Source organism: Poecilia formosa, unplaced genomic scaffold (assembly GCF_000485575.1).
Source record: "Poecilia formosa unplaced genomic scaffold, Poecilia_formosa-5.1.2 Scaffold108, whole genome shotgun sequence".
NCBI classification, from domain to species: domain Eukaryota; kingdom Metazoa; phylum Chordata; class Actinopteri; order Cyprinodontiformes; family Poeciliidae; genus Poecilia; species Poecilia formosa.
Window position 1 is genome coordinate 15190 of NW_006800047.1, and position 19091 is coordinate 34280.

The 19091-nt window shown below is 37.6% G+C and overlaps 1 protein-coding gene across 1 annotated transcript; it reads left to right on the forward strand.

The window, feature by feature from the left end:
* Nucleotides 1-7765: 7765 nt before the first annotated feature.
* Nucleotides 7766-18884, forward strand: LOC103143338 (very-long-chain enoyl-CoA reductase-like). The gene is made up of 13 exons (XM_007559821.2): nucleotides 7766-7994; nucleotides 12695-12745; nucleotides 12857-12908; nucleotides 13352-13396; nucleotides 14379-14482; nucleotides 14565-14680; nucleotides 15763-15868; nucleotides 16020-16092; nucleotides 16709-16752; nucleotides 16823-16880; nucleotides 16992-17080; nucleotides 17212-17257; nucleotides 18019-18884. The coding sequence occupies exons 1-13, from the start codon at nucleotides 7971-7973 to the stop codon at nucleotides 18144-18146; spliced, it is 936 nt and encodes a 311-aa protein (XP_007559883.1). The 5' UTR covers nucleotides 7766-7970; the 3' UTR covers nucleotides 18147-18884.
* Nucleotides 18885-19091: the final 207 nt, after the last annotated feature.

Sequence of the window (19091 nt, forward strand, 5' to 3'; positions counted from 1 at the left end):
CTTTGCAATTAGTGTTGTATAAGTACAGTCACTGCCCATTTGGGAGACCCACTTAAGCCTGAGTTTCAACTTGAAATGTTGCTTCAATGTAATGTTCTTTCCTCATGATACCATCAATTTTTCTCCTGGAGTTAAACACCCACAGAACATTGCAGTGCAACCATTTTACAAATGGGATAGTGTCCTCACCAAAAGTAACCAAATGTAACAATGATCGGGGACAACCATTTCAGTCGGTATCTTTACACAGTCCTCTCTTTCTGGGGTCAAACAAGTTCTTCTGTGGAGAACTAAACCTGTTTCCCTTCTCAACGATGTGTAGCCCATGCCAGTGATGCTTGCTTGTAATTGTGACGCATTCAGGAATATGGAAATTGTACCCAAGGATGAACACAAGGGCCACCATTCACTTCAATAAATCCCCAAGGGCGACATGTATCCAAGGTGTTGGTTGTCTTAAAATATATTCGTGAAGGTATGGCTCCATTCAACACACATATTGTAAAATAACCTATCAGAAGCTTACAAAGGCATGAGATCATCATCCAAGAATGACAATATTTCTTGAAGGTGTACTATGAGTAGAATCTCAGTCTCTAGAAAATTGTATTCCTCATTAATGTGGCCTATATGGTGTTTTTTATGATGTAAAGCATTTTGAACGGCCTTTTTGGTGAAATGTGCTATACAAATTAACTTTGATTGATTGATTGAAAGAAAGATAGAAAGAAATACTTTTGAAATACTTTCCTAATTGACCTAATGTCTGACATTAAGAAATAAAAGGGCTATCTGTTTTTCTTTTTTGTTTTGGGCACCATATGTGAATATCTGGTTTTAACCGGTTTCTGGTTTTGCTTTGACCATAATTTTGATGCTGTCTTTGGAGTTATAGTCTGATTAAAGTTGCAGATTCGCAGAATTTCATGGTCCTTCTTTTAAGAACCCCATTAGTATTCTAGTTAGACTGAAAGGTTGCTTTTTGCCTCAGAAGGTGCATTAGAGCACCTATCCTTTGTACAGTTCCCCAACATTTTTTTTATTTTATTTTCAGTGGAGAACTTTAAAAGAGAATTTCTAAATAACATATTTCACTAGCCGGAGAGAAACAATAAAAGGTGTATCTGGAAGGTGCGTCTGAATAATTTATAGTAATAGTGAAAAGTTATTTTAAATCAGTAAGTTAGTGCAGAAAACAACTCTCTTACAGCATCTCTTTCAGGCTTGTATTATTATTTTTATTATTTATTATGCCTTATATCTTATTAAAAGCCACAAATATTTTTCCTTGGAAAATTACAAGATTTCATGAGACAAACAGAAACTAATTTTGGTTATATAAAAAGGTGATACATTGTGGCCATGTTCGCAAACATTTGTCAATATTCCGCTAATGTTGCAACAATACAATTTTGCAATCGCAGCGTTTCCATTAAATAAGAAACCCAATTAAAATCACACACCAATAAGTTTGTCCACCTGATGAGTCATTAAAAAAAAAAACGTTATGCCATCGTCCTCGAACTACTTCCTGTTTTCTTCTTCTTCTTCGATTGCACCAGTGGCAATATCTGGTTGTTATATTGACAAAGTTTTGCAAACTAGTGGAAAGGCAGCCACTGATAATTTGAGGTTCCATGTCATCTACTGGTGTTGCTTCCCTGAGTTTCATAAGGTCCAAAGATGTTGAACACGCTTGTATTGTATTGTTTTTTGTTTTGTTTTTCAGTTATTGATTTATTTTGCAGACAATGACTAAGAAATGCCTACAGCGATTTTATTTAACCTCATTTATTTATTTCAAGAGCTTGTCTTTTGCCTTCTGATTTTTCTCCCCAACCTTTACTTTAATCTTTTTTTTTTGTTTAATCTTTTATGAATGTTTATTTAGCAAAGCTCTAGGATACTTAAGGTGAGGAGACCCTGAGAGGGAATACTGTCAGTCTTTAGTGTTTTAACTGTTTTAACATGGTGAAGACATGATTCAGATCATAATATCCATGACAGCTTCTGTCTCATTAGCGTGTTTGATGGATTAATATTTCAAAGCATGATTTTCTAAGCTTAGCAATAATATTTTCTCAAAGAAAACAGGTAATTTGTCTGGTTAGCCTGATGCTAACTAGACGTTGTGCTAACCTGGTTAGCATTATGCTAACCAGACAATAGAATTTCAAGTCAAGTTATGTTTTCACATAGACCCAGGTGGATTTTGATATCGATTTTCCTTTAGTGTAATAAATTATCATATGAAATCTGCCTTTTGTCTTTATTCAGGATAGCTTTTTCTGTTAAAGATTTGTTTGATCGAAACTTTTGTATGTGACCAAAAAGGCTTTAACTTTGAAAAACAAACAAAAAACTCTGTAAGGCGGCAAATACTTTTGCACTGAATGTGCTGAATGTTCTTTATATTACAAAAACTAAAGCACTTTGAATTGCCTTGTTGCTGAAAATGTGTTAGATGAATAAAATGACCTTACTTTACCTTGAAGACGCATTCAAAAATAGGGGAAATTAGCTTTTATTGTAAGTTTTAACTTCCAGCTTGGTCAATTAGCACATCGATAGATAAATGTATTCATTTAACATTAAATTGTTAGAATACACACACACACACACACCTACACACACACACATAAAATTTAAGGGCTATCATAAAATAAAACTTTTTTAGAGTTAAAATAAAAGTAGACCTGACTGGATTTTATTTTGTTATAACATTATCACATATTTTGTTGTATCCATGTGTGGATACAGTGTGAATATCAGGATTTTTGCCAGATATAATCTTTGTACTTGTTAAAAAAAATAAATTACATCCGACTTTGTTGCACCTGTAGCAGAACTTTAGTCCTTTGCTCTCCAGATTCAGTTCAGAACATTCTGTATTTCCATTTCAGCAACAACAAGAGGCAGGCTGAATAATCTAAAAAATCTGTTAAAAAAAATTATTTAATGGTTGCTCGATGTGCCAGTGCGCCATCTTTCTGAACACGTTTACCCAAGGCGCTGTGTCACTATCGCCCCCTGCTGGCGGAGCATCATCTCAACTGGAAACACCTGCCCCCCCGCTCCCCAAAAAACACACAATCAAAGAGTGTGCAGTGGACCGTGTTCAAGTAATACAAAATCTCTCAGTTGCAGATTATTGTGCAGATTGCAATTTGCAGCAGCAGCCACGCCGCAGCGTGAAAGGGAGAGTAAATGTTGAATCAGGTAATTAATAAATAAATGCCAGTGCAGAGCAGCCGCTTCGACGCGAAGCATAGTGCTGCACTTCGGGTGCTCCACCTGGCTGCTTTATCTGGATTCCAGTCCACGCTGCTGTAACCCTTCAAGCTCAGGATTCCTGGTTCCCGTGGGAACCAGGTGGTAGAACTGCTGCGGGGCATCTAGCTTTTTCACTGGTGCACTGCAAATCAGCTTAAGGAGAATCTGCTGTGTGAAGAGATAAGTGTGTCCTGGGAAAGTGAAATTATAAGATTTTTTTATATTAATATTATTGTTTTTTATATATTTCAGGCAGGTAATAGTAGTGGTTTATTATGCATAGACGATAATGGAAAACTTACATTGAGGTCTTAAAGTGCACGCTGGAATAAATATGCAAGTTTAACAGTTGTAGATGTTGATGGACTTGTTGGTCCCCCAGGAAACAATGTGTGGAAACACATAAACTACATTCATTCAGTTTGAGGGGAAATAAACCTGTTAGGGAATAGTAATTTGTTGTTTTGGTTGTTTTTTTTATTTATTTATTTTTTTAATCTAGCATTTAGCATTTTATGTATTTATTTTGTAAGTTCATCGGGATTCATAGGAACCTCCAACTACTAATCTGTTTCCCTGTTTCCTCGGGGTATAAATATGAAATCACATAGAGGAATGTTTCTTTTAGCCGCTGACCACTGAGCTTGAAGAGAAATCCCATTTTTCTCACCAACACACACGCAATGAGCAGGCTGGTAAAGGAGGCAGGAAAACAAACCAAGAAATATTAGTTGAAGGTCCGCTACGCCCCAACCACTGTTCGATTCTTTCTACCTGCTGGCTAGCTGTTCGTCCTCCTGTCATAAACACGAACATATTGTCTAGTGCTGAGCATTTATACCACTTTCTGTTTTCGATCATTCTTTTGCTCTTTTCTGACTAATGCAGAGCACCTTAAAAACTTTGTTTGCATGAAATATGCATGAAAGAATCACAGCAACACTACAGAAATGTTTTGAGAAAGGAATAACATTTTAACATGACATACAACTCAAAACAGTAGATTTTACATAATACCACCACTTTAAACTGCAGAGTGTTCCCTACTACTTTCTCTCAGGGAAATTGTAGTGTGGAAAACTTCCCCGTTCCCCCTGTTATGATGATGTTTTGCCTGGGAACCCGACTCCTTTTAATACCGGGACGTTTCGAATACAAACACAGTATTGTCACAGTCTTTCAAAATGATAATGAAAAGTTTACCCAGCCCAAAATAAATTTCTGGTCAGACATGAATCCTTTAGAATAAGAGAGTTTCAAAGATGATGCAAAGATTAATAGTTAAAGATCTGCATTTGTTTGCTCCAATCATTCTCAGAAACTGCTACCTGACCGGCAAAAGGAGGTTAGTCAAAGACTTATGGAGTTATTTCCCTACTAAATAAACCTACCCAGAATTTAAAGTTGCATTTTCCCACATTTTTTTACATCTTCACCAAGGGCACCTATAAATACATCAGTTTCTTCTTTTAGCTAAAAGCAACATTTCGAGAAAACATTATTAACCGGGGACAGGACCTCATTCTCGTATCATGCGCGAACTTTCTCCTCTCAGCAGAGCCTCCACCGGCTTATCGTCCGACTTCAGAGGCTCAGAGGTAAGCATGTATTGCACGAGCACACAGAGGCTTCTCTGGCGGGGTCGCGGCCTCAGATCTCCGCGGGGGAGAGAAGAAGGAAACGTCTCCTCCCAGCCGTCATCCCGGCCCCTCACCCCGCAGTGACTCCATTACGTTTAGCTGTAGCCTCTAGCCCCTTTCCATCCAAACTCCACATCGAGATAAGAAGAAGAAAAACTCAGACTGCCCCGAGCCGGAGCCCTCACAGGTTAGAGGGTGATGGAGCTTGATGGAAAAGCCAGTAATGACCTTCGGGATCAGCGGGCGGCGGGCCCCGGCTGCGATGCGGCCTCGGACTTTTGATCATAGGCAGCGACATCCACAACTTAAAATCTCTAAGCTGCGAAAAAGGAGAGCGCCTGAGTTTCCAGAAACCCTAAAAACAAAAATGGTCTCTTTATTTCCAAGCAAATAAGCAAAGTTTCCCTTCCTGCTACACCTTGAAAACAGAAAAAAATTGTTCCATGTTGCTTTAAAAAGATATTTCAAAGAATAAAAAAAGATATTTCAAAGAATAAAAAATTCAGGTGAATTTTAAAAGCAGACATGGTCACAGGTCTGTTTATCACAAAGATAAGTTTATTACATCAATGCTTTATAATCTTTGAAACCTAAATGCTGAGTTTTCCTTCCAGCAACCAGCTCAACAGTCACAGAGGTACACTAACCCAACTCGCCAGTAGAGGGCGCTCTATGACACCTTATGAGAGGAGAAAAGGCCATTCAAGGTTACGTACCTTTCTGAACAGACCGTCATGTAGAATAGCTGTTGTAATTCCTGTGATAAAGGTTTGATGGATAGCTTAAAATTAAGCGCTGGAGTTGACGTGAGGTGACTGAAACTGAATTAAATACTGACTTTTAAGTTTTCATTTATGTCTTTATAGCTAATGTGCTGGAATGGGAGCAAAGGTTTCACCTCTCTCCTACATAATGCTTCAATAAAAGTCTACATGCCCCTTGAAATTTACCAATGAGCGTGAGCTCAAAATTAAATGCATTTTTTTTTATTGTACGTGATAAATAGTAACAGTAGGGTTTAACTGTTAGGTGGAGGGAAAATGATGGGTAATTTTCTAAGTTTTTTTTGTGTATAAAATCTGAAAGATTGATTTGTATTCCACTCACCTGAGTCAGTCTGTCCACTACCTGTTATATGCTGTATTAATGTGAAAAAATGTTTTGGAAAAAAAGTTAATGTTTATATCCAGCCTACTTGTAAAGGCCAACAAGTAATTTGCAAAGTTCTGCCTGACAAAATGGCTTCACTTTGAAAAAGTTAAAATAAAACCCTATTTTATAAATTATACCCATAAAAGTGAATCTAATTCAGTTTAACATTTATTCCATTGTCATCAGACTCACATCCAAATCCAGTTACAACAGTTCAGTCCAACTGTGGTAAAGTGCAGTCGGGAGTTGACAAATCATAAAGCGCTCATTAACAGGAAAAAGCCCCCAGCACAACTAGACTTGGCGTGAGTGGTCATTTGTCTAGACCCACTGGCGGTGAAGACAGTAAAAATAACATAAAACAATGAAGCACTCGACCCGGCAGAATTTCCATCAAAAGAGAGAGAGAGAGTGAGAGAGAGCGCAACGTTATTGGCAACAATAACTCCAAATAAATGGAGAGGAAAGATGGCAGAGTGAGAAAAGGTCACTGGTGTGTTTTCCAGCAGTCTATAGCAACATTACTAAAATCGATAGCTAAGTGTTCTGCTAGAAATATATTCATTTCACAAGTTTTGGCCATTCAGAGATTTAAATGTTGAAAGAAATTTAAAAAATTTACAATTAAAACAGCATTACCTACTTTCCCCGCATCTCTCAGAGGCATTACTAATTGTAGCGATATAACATAATGATGTGAGATGTACAAGAATCCTATCTTGTATAAGATTAATATTAAAAATCAAAGATTAGGGCAAGAACCTTTACATTAACACTGAATGTAAAGAGAGAGAGAAGCTAAAGCAGTTCTAAGGTGATGAGGTTAAAAGATGACACGCAGCCGTTTCATGTCATGTAGGGCATCCAGTCTTTTACACCTCCAAGACGTTTCAGTGTTCTAATTCACTGATTAATTTGATCTGTGAAACCTAAATGCTGAGTTTTCCTTCCAGCAACCAATAGTTTGATCATTTTCATCTGCATAACAGAAATGTGTCCTCTTATTTAATATTTTTACAAAGTGGAGTCATATAAACTAGAGAAGTGGTCCAAACATTACGCCCTGTGGAATTCCATATCTAATTAGCCCAGCTGAGCCAAACATATCCAGCTTACTATAGCAAAAGGTGAATTTCCAAGTTTGAAGTAGGCACAATTAAAAGGAAAAAAAGGAGGAAATCTGAGTATGACATTAATCTATCCTTACCTCAAAAATCCAACCTGACTGCCTGAGACTATTCTTAGCGGATAGAATAGTTCCCCCCAGCCCCCAATCCAAAATTTGTGGGTTCAATTCCAGTTTACTCCTGCCACATGCAGGACACTTAACCCCAAGTTGCTTAGTGATCTGTGAGTAAGTCTATGAATGTGAGAGCAAATGGATGATGCAGCTCTAATGTAAAGTCCTATATAAATTTAGTCCATTTACCATTGACATTTTGGCATATGCTTGTGTTTTTATATTCTCCTTTTCTACACAGTCCATGCCTGCAGAGCGTCTCATAAAATATGTGTACATCTGTGTACTTTCCTTTGCTCTTCAGCAGTCTGTCTCCAGAGGAATTTCTCCCAGTTTGCGTAAAGCCCTTTCTCTAAAGACACCTTAATTAAGAAAAAAAGAAAGAAAGAAAAGAAAACAATGTTCCAAAGAGGAGGAGGCGGCAGCACTGAAACAGAAAGGATCAGACCGTATGCTGCAGGATGTGTGGAGCGCATCTTGTGATGCCTTTCGGATCAAGGGAGGGAGAGAGGCAGAGAGGACTGAAAAGAATAAGGGTCAGTCCGGGGATTGTCCTGAAAAGGAGAGGAGCTATTTCTGACCGGGTGTGTGAGAGGAATGAGTATCTGTTCTGTGTTTCTTTTTGTGCCGGTGTAGAAAGGACGTAATTATTACCAAGCAGCACAATGAGCAGAACCACGTTCTTTGAGGTAAGTCAGCGCACACTTTTTTTACTGACACTTGACCTTTTAAAAACAAAGAACCATGTCTTGTGAAAAAATGTAAAGGAGATTTAAGAATAAAAAAGTACATAAACACAGTTGGGCAGTTTTAGAAACGTAAGCAGTGTCAAGAAAGTGTAAACTTTATAGGCCTTCTAAACTGTGTCTTGGTTTTGCGTTCTCCATTCACATTACTCATGTCTCATGTGGTCTGATGATCACTAATGAAGAAAAAGACAAGTAATTTTCTGTAACAGCAACAAGCCTACAATCTAAAGCTAATTACAACTTTGCTCTGGGAACCTTGCCATTGCCAGAAGCTCAACAGCAAAAATGGAGAGCAAATTAACAATTATTTAAATAGTTTATTAGAGGGTGACGAAACCTGATCTCTTGAGAAACATGTCATTGTGACAGCTTTTTTAATTTTCATGAGAAAGTATTTGAACTTGTGTCCCTTTTGCTGAGGATGTAATTAAAGGAAGAACTTGTCTTCAGAACAGAGCAGGCTTGTTTGTTGTTTGAAGATGCTAAGCTAACTAATTGCTCAGCATACAAAAGACACTAGCAATGAGCGTCCTGCCATATTAAAGAGAACAGACATTTCTAAAGACAAGAAACTTTCATTTAACTACACCACTGGGTTGAAATAATCCAATATGGCTTATCCTGCTAAACTAGTCCTGGGTCAGATATGGACCACAACAGGATTGAACTATGAATTTGACCCATTTAAATTTACTTTTTTAGTTTACTTCTGAATGAAAATTGCTAACTTCTTATGTGACATTTTTTGCACAGTCAAATTTTGATAGGAAAATTTATAGTTAATAACGCTTATTTATGTGAATGTTGAGCATAGCTAGCACTAGCTTAACAATTAAAAGGCTTTTATGTTAGACTTTGGCTAACTGGTTTTAGCCAAAGTCTCTGGCAATAGCCAGTCATTAGCATAACCAGCTGAGATTAAAAGTGTTATACATTTACCATCGTGGTTTTTTTTTAAAAAAACAACCCAACTGATGTCTGCTATTTTTTCAGTCAAAACAACTTTCGTGCATAAGATTGACAAAATACAATCTGTTTACAACCCGCTTACACAAAAATCAAATTCTCATTAAAAGTGGTTGGCGAAAGCTGACACACAAACATTTCTACATAATCACTATTTAACTCAATCGCACACAAGCGCTTCTGGTTTATATTTAATGGGGCAAAAGTGAAACATCAACAAATGTACACGCCAACATTTATAGCCCAAACTAATTTTGCATGAGTGTCCCTGTCGGCCAAATGCTTAGCTGATTTATTTTAGCCGGGCAGCCATTTGTAGTAAAAAAAATTTCTACATAATCACTATTTAACTCAATCGCACACAAGCACTTCTGGTTTATATTTAATGGGGCAAAAGTGAAGCATCAACAAATGTACACGCCAACATTTATAGCCCAAACTAATTTTGCATGAGTGTTCTTGTCGGCCAAACGCTTAGCTGATTTATTTTAGCCGAGCAGCATTTGTAGTAAAAAAAAAAAAAAAAAAGCTCGAAAGACTCTGTATCACAAACTGACCCAAGTGAAGCCTATGGTGTCATAATAACCAATAGTGAGAGCAATTATTTGTACAATATACTTATCAAATACTGTATACTCATAATATAAAAGGTAATATAAAGGATTATTTTGGGACGTCTTTTTGTAATTTTTGCACATCTTAGATTTGGAGTGGTCATAAGATATTCAGGTTTAAAAGGTCAAGTTTGAGATCACAGATATTGAACACACTGAGTGACAGCCCTTTATACTCTCAAACTTACAAATACATTCATAAAAAGTTACTTGGTGACTATATAACATCCACTCCAGTCTTTTAATGTAAAGCCCTGAAGTCTATTGCTTAGTATTTTACTTTAAGCCTCGATGTACAGACAGATTTGTGCTGGTTTAAAGTCCTTCGATGAATGCTCTTTTACAATGCACGTGGCATGACTCATTTTCTCTTTCTTGACTGTGCACTCAGCAAATCCTCAGGTATCCATTAGTGGATTATTACACTGTCCAGTAAAGGAACCAATTTAGCTGGGACAGCTCTGCTGAGCAGCACAGTACGGAGTGCTTTCAGGGCAAATTGTGGGCCCATCCAGCGCCCTCCTTGCATATGCTGTACATCACCACTGACGTGGACTAATTAAGATGGAAAAACGCACGCAAGAGAGACACACAGAGCTTCTGAGGGGGACAAAATTCATTATTCAGAGCAAGATTGCTATGCTTTGAACATTTTGGATACCTAGAAATAGGAGTAGTTACAATGAGTCATTTATTGGTCATTTCATCCGAAATTTGTAAAAATGAAAGGTATTCTGCAGAATTGGCACCTTAATTTGGTGGAAGGGTTTGAGTCCTCCGATGAACCTGGAGGATATGTTGTTAGGGGGTTAGGCATGCCCCCTAGTAGGGTTTCACGTGGCACGTAGGTCCAACAAAGAGCAAATCAATCTTTTTTGATGACGCAAGACCTCAATAACTCAGTGAAGTTTGGCTGGACCACTTTAAGTCCACATCAACCAACCCTACAACTGATCATGTGTTGCTGTTTTTTTTAACTTGCCCTCCGTCGTTCTTGAATTATGTTTACTGAGTGTTTTACTGTTGTTCTCTAAGAAAAATGTAGAATAATGAAAAGCTTAAATATTATTCATGCAGAATAAGTTGTATCTGACTTTAAGCAGGTAAATAAGCAGATCAGGGACTTGTAACCGCAGAAATAACATTAAGTCATAAGGAGCAAAATTTACCTGTACATTAAATAGANTAAAGTCCTTCGATGAATGCTCTTTTACAATGCACGTGGCATGACTCATTTTCTCTTTCTTGACTGTGCACTCAGCAAATCCTCAGGTATCCATTAGTGGATTATTACACTGTCCAGTAAAGGAACCAATTTAGCTGGGACAGCTCTGCTGAGCAGCACAGTACGGAGTGCTTTCAGGGCAAATTGTGGGCCCATCCAGCGCCCTCCTTGCATATGCTGTACATCACCACTGACGTGGACTAATTAAGACGGAAAAACACGCGCAAGAGACACACAGAGCTTCTGAGGGGGCCAAAATTCATTATTCACAGCAAGATTGTTATGCTTTGAACATTTTGGATACCTAGAAATAGGAGTAGTTACAATGAGTCATTTATTGGTCATTTCATCCGAAATTTGTAAAAATGAAAGGTATTCTGCAGAATTGGCACCTTAATTTGGTGGAAGGGTTTGAGTCCTCCGATGAACCTGGAGGATATGTTGTTAGGGGGTTAGGCATGCCCCCTAGTAGGGTTTCACGTGGCACGTAGGTCCAACAAAGAGCAAATCAATCTTTTTTGATGACGCAAGACCTCAATAACTCAGTGAAGTTTGGCTGGACCACTTTAAGTCCACATCAACCAACCCTACAACTGATCATGTGTTGCTGTTTTTTTTAACTTGCCCTCCGTCGTTCTTGAATTCTGCTTACTGAGTGTTTTACTGTTGTTCTCTAAGAAAAATGTAGAATAATGAAAAGCTTAAATATTATTCATGCAGAATAAGTTGTATCTGACTTTAAGCAGGTAAATAAGCAGATCAGGGACTTGTAACCGCAGAAATAACATTAAGTCATAAGGAGCAAAATTTACCTGTACATTAAATAGAGCGATGTATATTTATTTTGTAAGAGGCAACAAAAAAAAAACGTTTAAAATATTGCATAGGTCATAACATGTTCGTTACTTTCTACTGTAGGATATGTTAATCAATACAGAGTTTCAGCAAGTTTTAAATGCAGACAGTAATAAAATATTTCACAGCATAAAAATGATAAGAAACATCTCAGACAGACCGCACACACCCCTTAGCACATACCCAGAAAACACAAATATATTCACTCACACAGTTCTCTTGAAATGCATGAATGTTTTGTCTTTTTTAGTGTGGAGAGTAAAACATTTCTACAAAGGACGGGGAGCCGTTGTAAAGATTTTTTAAAGTTCAAACTAGAATATTTACCAAGAATATGAGAGTGGTGGTATCATGCTTTTTCCGTCTACAGATTCCTTCATGAATCTGTAGATTTTTTTTATCAAATGAAGCAAGAAGTCAAACTGTTTTACATTGACAAAGAGAAGCTTCTGATACAGTACAGAAAATGTGAAGCAATCATTGCATTTAAAGTTTACTGGAAGCTTCAATAGTAAGAATATTTTAAATGTCTAAAACGCAAAAGTCTGAATTTCTTAGCTTTTTGACATGGGTTTTAAAAATTGCAGTCCAGTATATTTACAATGATTTACATAAAATATATATATTTGTAAATATAATTTATTTGAAATAAAGATAAGAGTTGACTGGCTATTGTTAAGCGTATAATGGTGGCTCAGAAGGTAGGTTTTCATCCTGTAACCAGTGGGTTGCTGGTTCAGTCATTTTGCCCTTGGGCAAGGTGCTGCCCCTGCTTTTCCTGCTGTGACAAAAGGGTCTTGTGATGCCAATCGCATGTCAGCCTCACTTCTGGTAAAGGTGAATGAAGAGTAAAGTGCTTTGGAGTCCTCTGACTTGATAAAGCGCCATACAATTGCAGACCAGTTACCATTTATTAGGACAGATTGCTCTCCATTATTAACTAACGGGGCGGTAAAGGTGATGTTTACATCATTTTCCAGGTGGAGGTCCTTGATGCCACGACAAAGGAGCAGCTTTGTTTTTTAGATAAGGTATGCCGATCGATTTTGGTGTGAACACACAAGCATCAGAGTTTAAATAATTGAAAGACTCACGGGTATTCATTCAATGGGACCAATACTTTCTGCTTGTATTCTGGTCAGGTGGATCCTCACTCTACAATAGGAGATATTAAGAGTCTGTTTTACAAATCATGTGAGTTTTTTTTTAATTATTATTGCTACTTGAATATCTCTCTCTGTAAATGGATTTACTGGACAAAGATGAAGATTAACACACTTGTTCTGCATTGAAGTTCCAACGACCTGAACACACTTGATATAAAAACCCAGAGGGGTTTCTTGTTCAAAACAATTTCTTGTTTGTTTCCTCAAAGCTTTGCAGTGGTTTCTGCTGTGAGCTTGTCTCTGGTCAAGAGATGTTGCTAAATGTTTGCCAAGCCTGAGGCTGTCGGCTTCTATTAGAGCAAAGCAGCTTAACGTTATTCCATTGCGGTCAATTATTGCAAGGCCTCCAGCCAAAAACTCTTTATGCAATGCAAACTCCATCCATCCGTGCCTCTGTGTGAATGTATACGTATTCTATGTGTGTGTATGTGTGTGTGTGTGTGTGTGTGTGGGTGTGTGTTTTCTGCTCAGATCCTCAGTGGTACCCAGCAAGACAGGCACTAAGACTTGATACCAGTAAGTGGCTATTTTGTCATTTCAGTATTAAATGCATGTATTACAGGTACTTCATAAGCAGCATGAGAGCTAAGTGGTGATCTAATCTGTGTAACTGTTTGCTATTTTTTATTTTTATGTTTTGCCATGTGGAGGTTAACGTGGGTATAACTGGGGCAACTGGTAAATTTAGATTGAGGATTTTCTAAGTAGTAGCTTTTTGTAGGTCTGAAAAATGATGTAGAGTGCCTTAAAAAAATCGCAGTCCTTTTAACTTGGTCACATTTGTCACTTTACAAACTTCATGGTATTTTATAGGGATTTTAAGTGACACACCATGAAATAGTGGCACAAAATTGTGTCGCTGAAGGTAAATGACGCATGGGACTTGTCTTTGCTAACTATGCTCAATTTAAGTCTGTAATTTAGGACAGGTCTTTGTATGTCTGTATGTCTAAGTTTCACTGTCCTGCTTGAAGGTGATCCTCCAAATCTGGGGGCTGATAACATTTTATGTGGCCTTCAAGACTTTTAGAGACACGCAAAAACAGAGCCGTAAAGATAATGGTTGTGTGCTTAAATATTAATTTATCAATCAAATCAAAGCAGTTTTTACTTGTATAATGCCAAATTACATCATTGTGAAAAAATAATTAATATTGTTTAATCTTAAAAACAGCTATTTATTAATATTTTAACAGTGTGTTAAATTCTGCCACAACCAGCCCTTTGAGGACATTCATGATCTTATGTGGCCGTAAATGAAAGTGAGTTTCAAAAGGCTTTCAAATTTACCTTGCTGTGAAAAATTGCACAGTTTGAATTTGCTCATAGAGATATTAAGGACAATTATCCCATGGGAAATTCTAAAAATGCCATCCAATTAGCAGGGCACGCTATCTATAATCTGGATGAAAGCTCCAAGTGGAGAGTGTGTGAACAAAAAACTTCTATAAAATAACTCAATAAACATTGTATGTAAATACTTTTTCCCCTTTTTAAGGGGGAAAGTCGCTCAGAGATGATGAGATCTTACAGAACCTACCAGTGGGAACCACTGCCACCATGTACTTCAAAGATCTTGGGCCACAGTTAGGTTGGACTACAGTGAGAAGACTTTACTAATGCACTATTTTACCTTACTTACATCCTAAAAACGAGAGTTAATATAAGCCTATTTTGTTTTCAGGTCTTTTTTGCTGAGTATATCGGAGCCCTGCTCACATACCTCGTCTTCTTTTTTCGAGTGCCATATATCTACTCTCACACATACGCCCTTACCTCCAGTCCCCATCCTGTTGTTACGTAAGTAGAAAACAAAATGTCAACCAAACAAAGCAGAAGTCATCACGAGCCACAAGCCAAAGTCCGTCTCCTGTCTTTGTGCTATTAAAGTCATTTTTCCAGTTGCCTGTTTTTGGATAAAGATAATGATAGTTATATATTTACTGACTGTGAGCTTCAATTTTCCTCCAACCGAGAGCTGGTGAGATACGTGCGTTCAAAGCAGCGTTTTTCCGGTTTTATTGAACTTCCCACAGGTTTATGGTATCACTAGGGAAAAGCAGCGCACTCTAGTGGTGGTAAATTGTAAGGTCCTCAATTTCTACTCGACGACGTAGGACATTGAACTGCAACAATTTCAAAACAGACCATTGTGATACTCCTCCGCTTTCTCAGCCTAACAATATCTGTGTTACAGATACAATAAAGTTATGTTTTTGAATAGTTTCCGGGCATTAAGGCACGGAGAACCACAGGAATGTACCATATACGAGGCTATAACAACAACAAACATGCAAAAGTTTCTTCCACTCCCTTAGAGAGACACAAATGATGGCAGTGGGTTGTTATATCTAGTGTACAGCATCTTGTCTGTAGGAAAACAGTGACGCAAGTCTGGTCATTAGTTTTGAAGTATTTAATAGTTTTTCTACTGAGCCACTAAAAAGACATTAAAGGGAAAAAATAAAGTTAAAAATAAAGTTTTTCTTTTTCAATTTAGGGGCTCCATATTTTTCTTTTGCTAAACATTCTTGCATACACGTGAAAATAATCTCAGCAAGATTGATCAAATTAGATAGATACATACATCTGGCAGCATCCATCAACCTAACCATAGTAATAATAAACACATTCCTCGGCTAAAAAGTGGCATGAAACTTAACAGTCTTTTATGGTCTTAAGTTTCAGTAGTTTTGAATCAGGTAGAAAAGTGAGTATGCAGTTTACTGCCTTCACTAAATTTCACTTACTTGTGATGTACCATCTGTCTGCTACACGGACGAGAAGATAACTTCACAGAATCTCCCTTTTAAAAATCTAAACTAATAAGCACAGTTTTCATTCATCTTAGACCTCTGACCTTGTTTGGTTTTGTCCCCCAGACTGGCCTGTGTCTGCCATACGTTCCACTATGTGAAGAGGCTGATGGAGACCATCTTCGTGCATCGCTTCTCCCATGGGACAATGCCACTCAGGACGATAGTCAAAGTTAGTTTCACTAACCCCTCTGTACAACCATTAGCTACAGGACTTAGCCCTTGATGAATGTTGCTGTACAAAATTACATAATACTTCATTTGAAACTTTTTTTTGACAATTAACAACGTTGTCTTCAAATTTTGTTGCTCCTTTTCTGTAGAACTGTGCCTACTACTGGGGTTTCTCTGCCTGGTTAGCCTACTACATTAACCACCCTCTGTATACACCTCCATGTAAGTCCAGCCATGTGCAGATATTAAGGGATTATTTCCCTTATCCCCTTATTGTAAAAAATATGTACATCTGGTAGACTTTGACATCAGGGTTATTGTTAGCAAAACTGTTAACATAAATCTTCTGACAATCACAATTATTGCTATTCCTCCTGTTGTCCACTTGGGGGCATACTAGAAAACTCAAATCTGTTAAAAACTGAAATTTGTTGGATTTACAATGAAATTATGTCATTTCCATTATTGCGCTGTTATTAATATAATTGTTGTTGCTACATTAGAAGAGTGATTGGTTAATTTTGAGATGATGGCAGAAAATCAGCATCTTCGGGAAACAATAGGGCTCATGAAGTCCTCTATCTTGGTATTTGTAAAATGTGCATTAATTGCACATGGCAGCATTAGGCCAGGAGGCAGTTTCAGACTATTTTGCATAACTTTAGTAATGGTACTACCTGACTTTAAATGTGTACGTCCCCACGCAGCCTTTCCATGTCAAGTATTATTGCAGTTATGGACCCCACAAATACAGGAAACAATGGCTACACAATAATAATTATTATTGTTTTTTATGTGTTGTGACTTTTTTATGTGTTGTGACATATTTCTGTTACAGCATATGGAGAACTTCAAGTCAAGTATGCACTATTCACATTTGCGGTACGTAAACTCAGGCTCACACTGGGTAAAGTTAAACTCAAGACTTCTGATCTGTGAATTTTTGCTTTAGATGTGTGAAATCGGCAACCTCTCCATCCATATGAGTCTGAGTAACCTAAGAACAGACGGTGAATTGTTGATCTTTTTTTTTTTATAAATCCCATTTTTTTAAGAATCAGGCCAACTAAAGTCCTTTTTTCCTCCCGATTGTTTATTTTTCTCGTTTGTGGAAACATCAGGGTTCAGAGTGAGAAGGTTTCCTACGCCAACCAAGAACCCCTTCACATGGCTGTTTTTCTTCGTGTCCTGTCCAAATTATACTTATGAGGTAAAATTTACAGCAACTATGTTATACATTACACAAAATGACATGTACCATAAATTTTTAAAACAGCCGTGAAGTTTCATTGTTTAATTATAATCCTAATATGTCTGTACGTTGTCATTTGACATCTGTAGGTTGGAGCTTGGTTGAGCTTCACAGTCATGACCCAGTGTCTTCCAGGTATGTGATGTATTCATCCATAATTGGCAAAACAAGAGACTCACCAAGAAATCAGCTGGCGACCAGAATTAGGATATTTCTAGCTTAACTGGCCAAGACCCTTGAACAGTCAGTCTGAAACTCAAACTTCTTCTTCTAATTAGTAATTGGACCATGCGTGACAGTTTTCAAGTTGCAATTGCCAACAGCAATTTCCAGTGTTGAGGTTGTTACTGAGGGAAGAAGACTCAAAATTTGCTATCTCCAGTGTCAGTGAGGTACAAAGTTACTGAAATGTCAGAAGTTTATCCTCACTGTAAGAGACTTTCAACAGTTAACAGGAAGGTTGAATACTTCTTCTTCTTATAGCCTTGATGGCTTATAAAAAAACGCTAAATTTGGAAATGTAACCAGCCTATTGTCTATCGTAGAGTTAAGCTAAGGTTATACATTATTTGAATATACTCACTGAGATTGATGTTTTAGTCAATGTAGCCATGCTAACTGCACTAATCACTAATATAAGAAATCAATTTACAATGTGAACTTTGTAATCATTTTGTGTTCTATCTTATACACATTTGGACATCACTTTTGTTTCTAATACAAATAATTCACGAATGTTAATGGCAAGAAGGGTGGAATCAATGTTTTGAATGCTGTTCATAGATCATAATTTGGAAAACGGTATCAGCCGGTGATAGTTTTATAAAAACCAAAGATCAAAGATCGCCTGTTACAGTAACATGTCGTTGCTTTTCATTGTATGTCTTGTCTTGCAGTGGCAATATACACTTTGTTCGGGTTCATTCAGATGACGATCTGGGCCAAAGTGAAGCACAGAGCCTACATACGAGAGTTCAAAGACTACCCAAGTGTCCGGACGGCCATTATTCCCCTGATTCTTTGATAATTGCTTAGGCCTGTGCTATTGTTTTCTCGAATCCAACACTATGCAATTTTAATACTGATGGGCTTAAAAGACGCAATAATTTAGATGTACACTACAGTTGAGCCTTCAAAACCTCCTGAGAACATTTTATTTTATTTTCAGTTTCAGCACACATGGACCAACATTTTTAGTAGTGACATAAGTGTATCGTTTTACCATGCAGCTTTTAGTTTTTGTGCTAAAAATCAAGCTGTTCAGGTCATAATACAGAATGAATGATTGTAAAAACAAAATAAAACAAAAAAAAACAGTTAATTATTGGATTTTCTGCTTGACAAAGAATGAATTTTAGTATATTCATATTAAGCACAGGCGGACACTGTTTAAGTGATTTGTTTTAATCCAAATGTGTCCAACTGAAGTCCTGCAGAGTCAGCGTCCTGCATGTTTTAGTTGAGGTCCCACGCAAACTCAGATTCAGCAGCTGAATTAGCTCCTCATGATGCCATCAATTTAGGTGGGAACATGTCAATGAAACTTTTATATCTTTTCTGGTGTGATATAAACATCAGCTTGCAGGTCTTTGGTCCCTCAGGACTGACTTTCTAACACCACTATGTTAATGGATTTTAAGTAAATGTACCACTTTCTCTGTGTTTTATTTCCACTTGTTGCAACATTTTATTTATCTGGCTAGCTTTTTCAGGAAAGCTTGAGGACGCATTATTTTGCATCTCTGTTATAAAACCAGCAATTTCCCTGCCAGCATGCCTAGGTGGGCCCCATGTGGGGAAAAAGAGGCAGGCCATATGGGTCCTATATGGGTTTGTCCACGGATTCCACGATGGCCCCACATGGGTTTGCCCATGTAGGGCCCATTTAGGGCCCATGTGGGCTGTGGCCCTACATGGGCAAACCCATGTGGGGCCATCGTGGAACCCGTGGACAAACCCATATGGGACC

Coding starts and splice junctions, on each gene's coding strand:
- LOC103143338 (XM_007559821.2), top strand. CDS start 7,971: ATGAGCAGAACCACGTTCTTTGAG. Junction 12,909..13,351: donor GAGTCTGTTTTACAAATCAT/GTGAGTTTTTTT, acceptor TTTTCTGCTCAG/ATCCTCAGTGGTACCCAGCA. Junction 14,483..14,564: donor CACAGTTAGGTTGGACTACA/GTGAGAAGACTT, acceptor TTTTGTTTTCAG/GTCTTTTTTGCTGAGTATAT.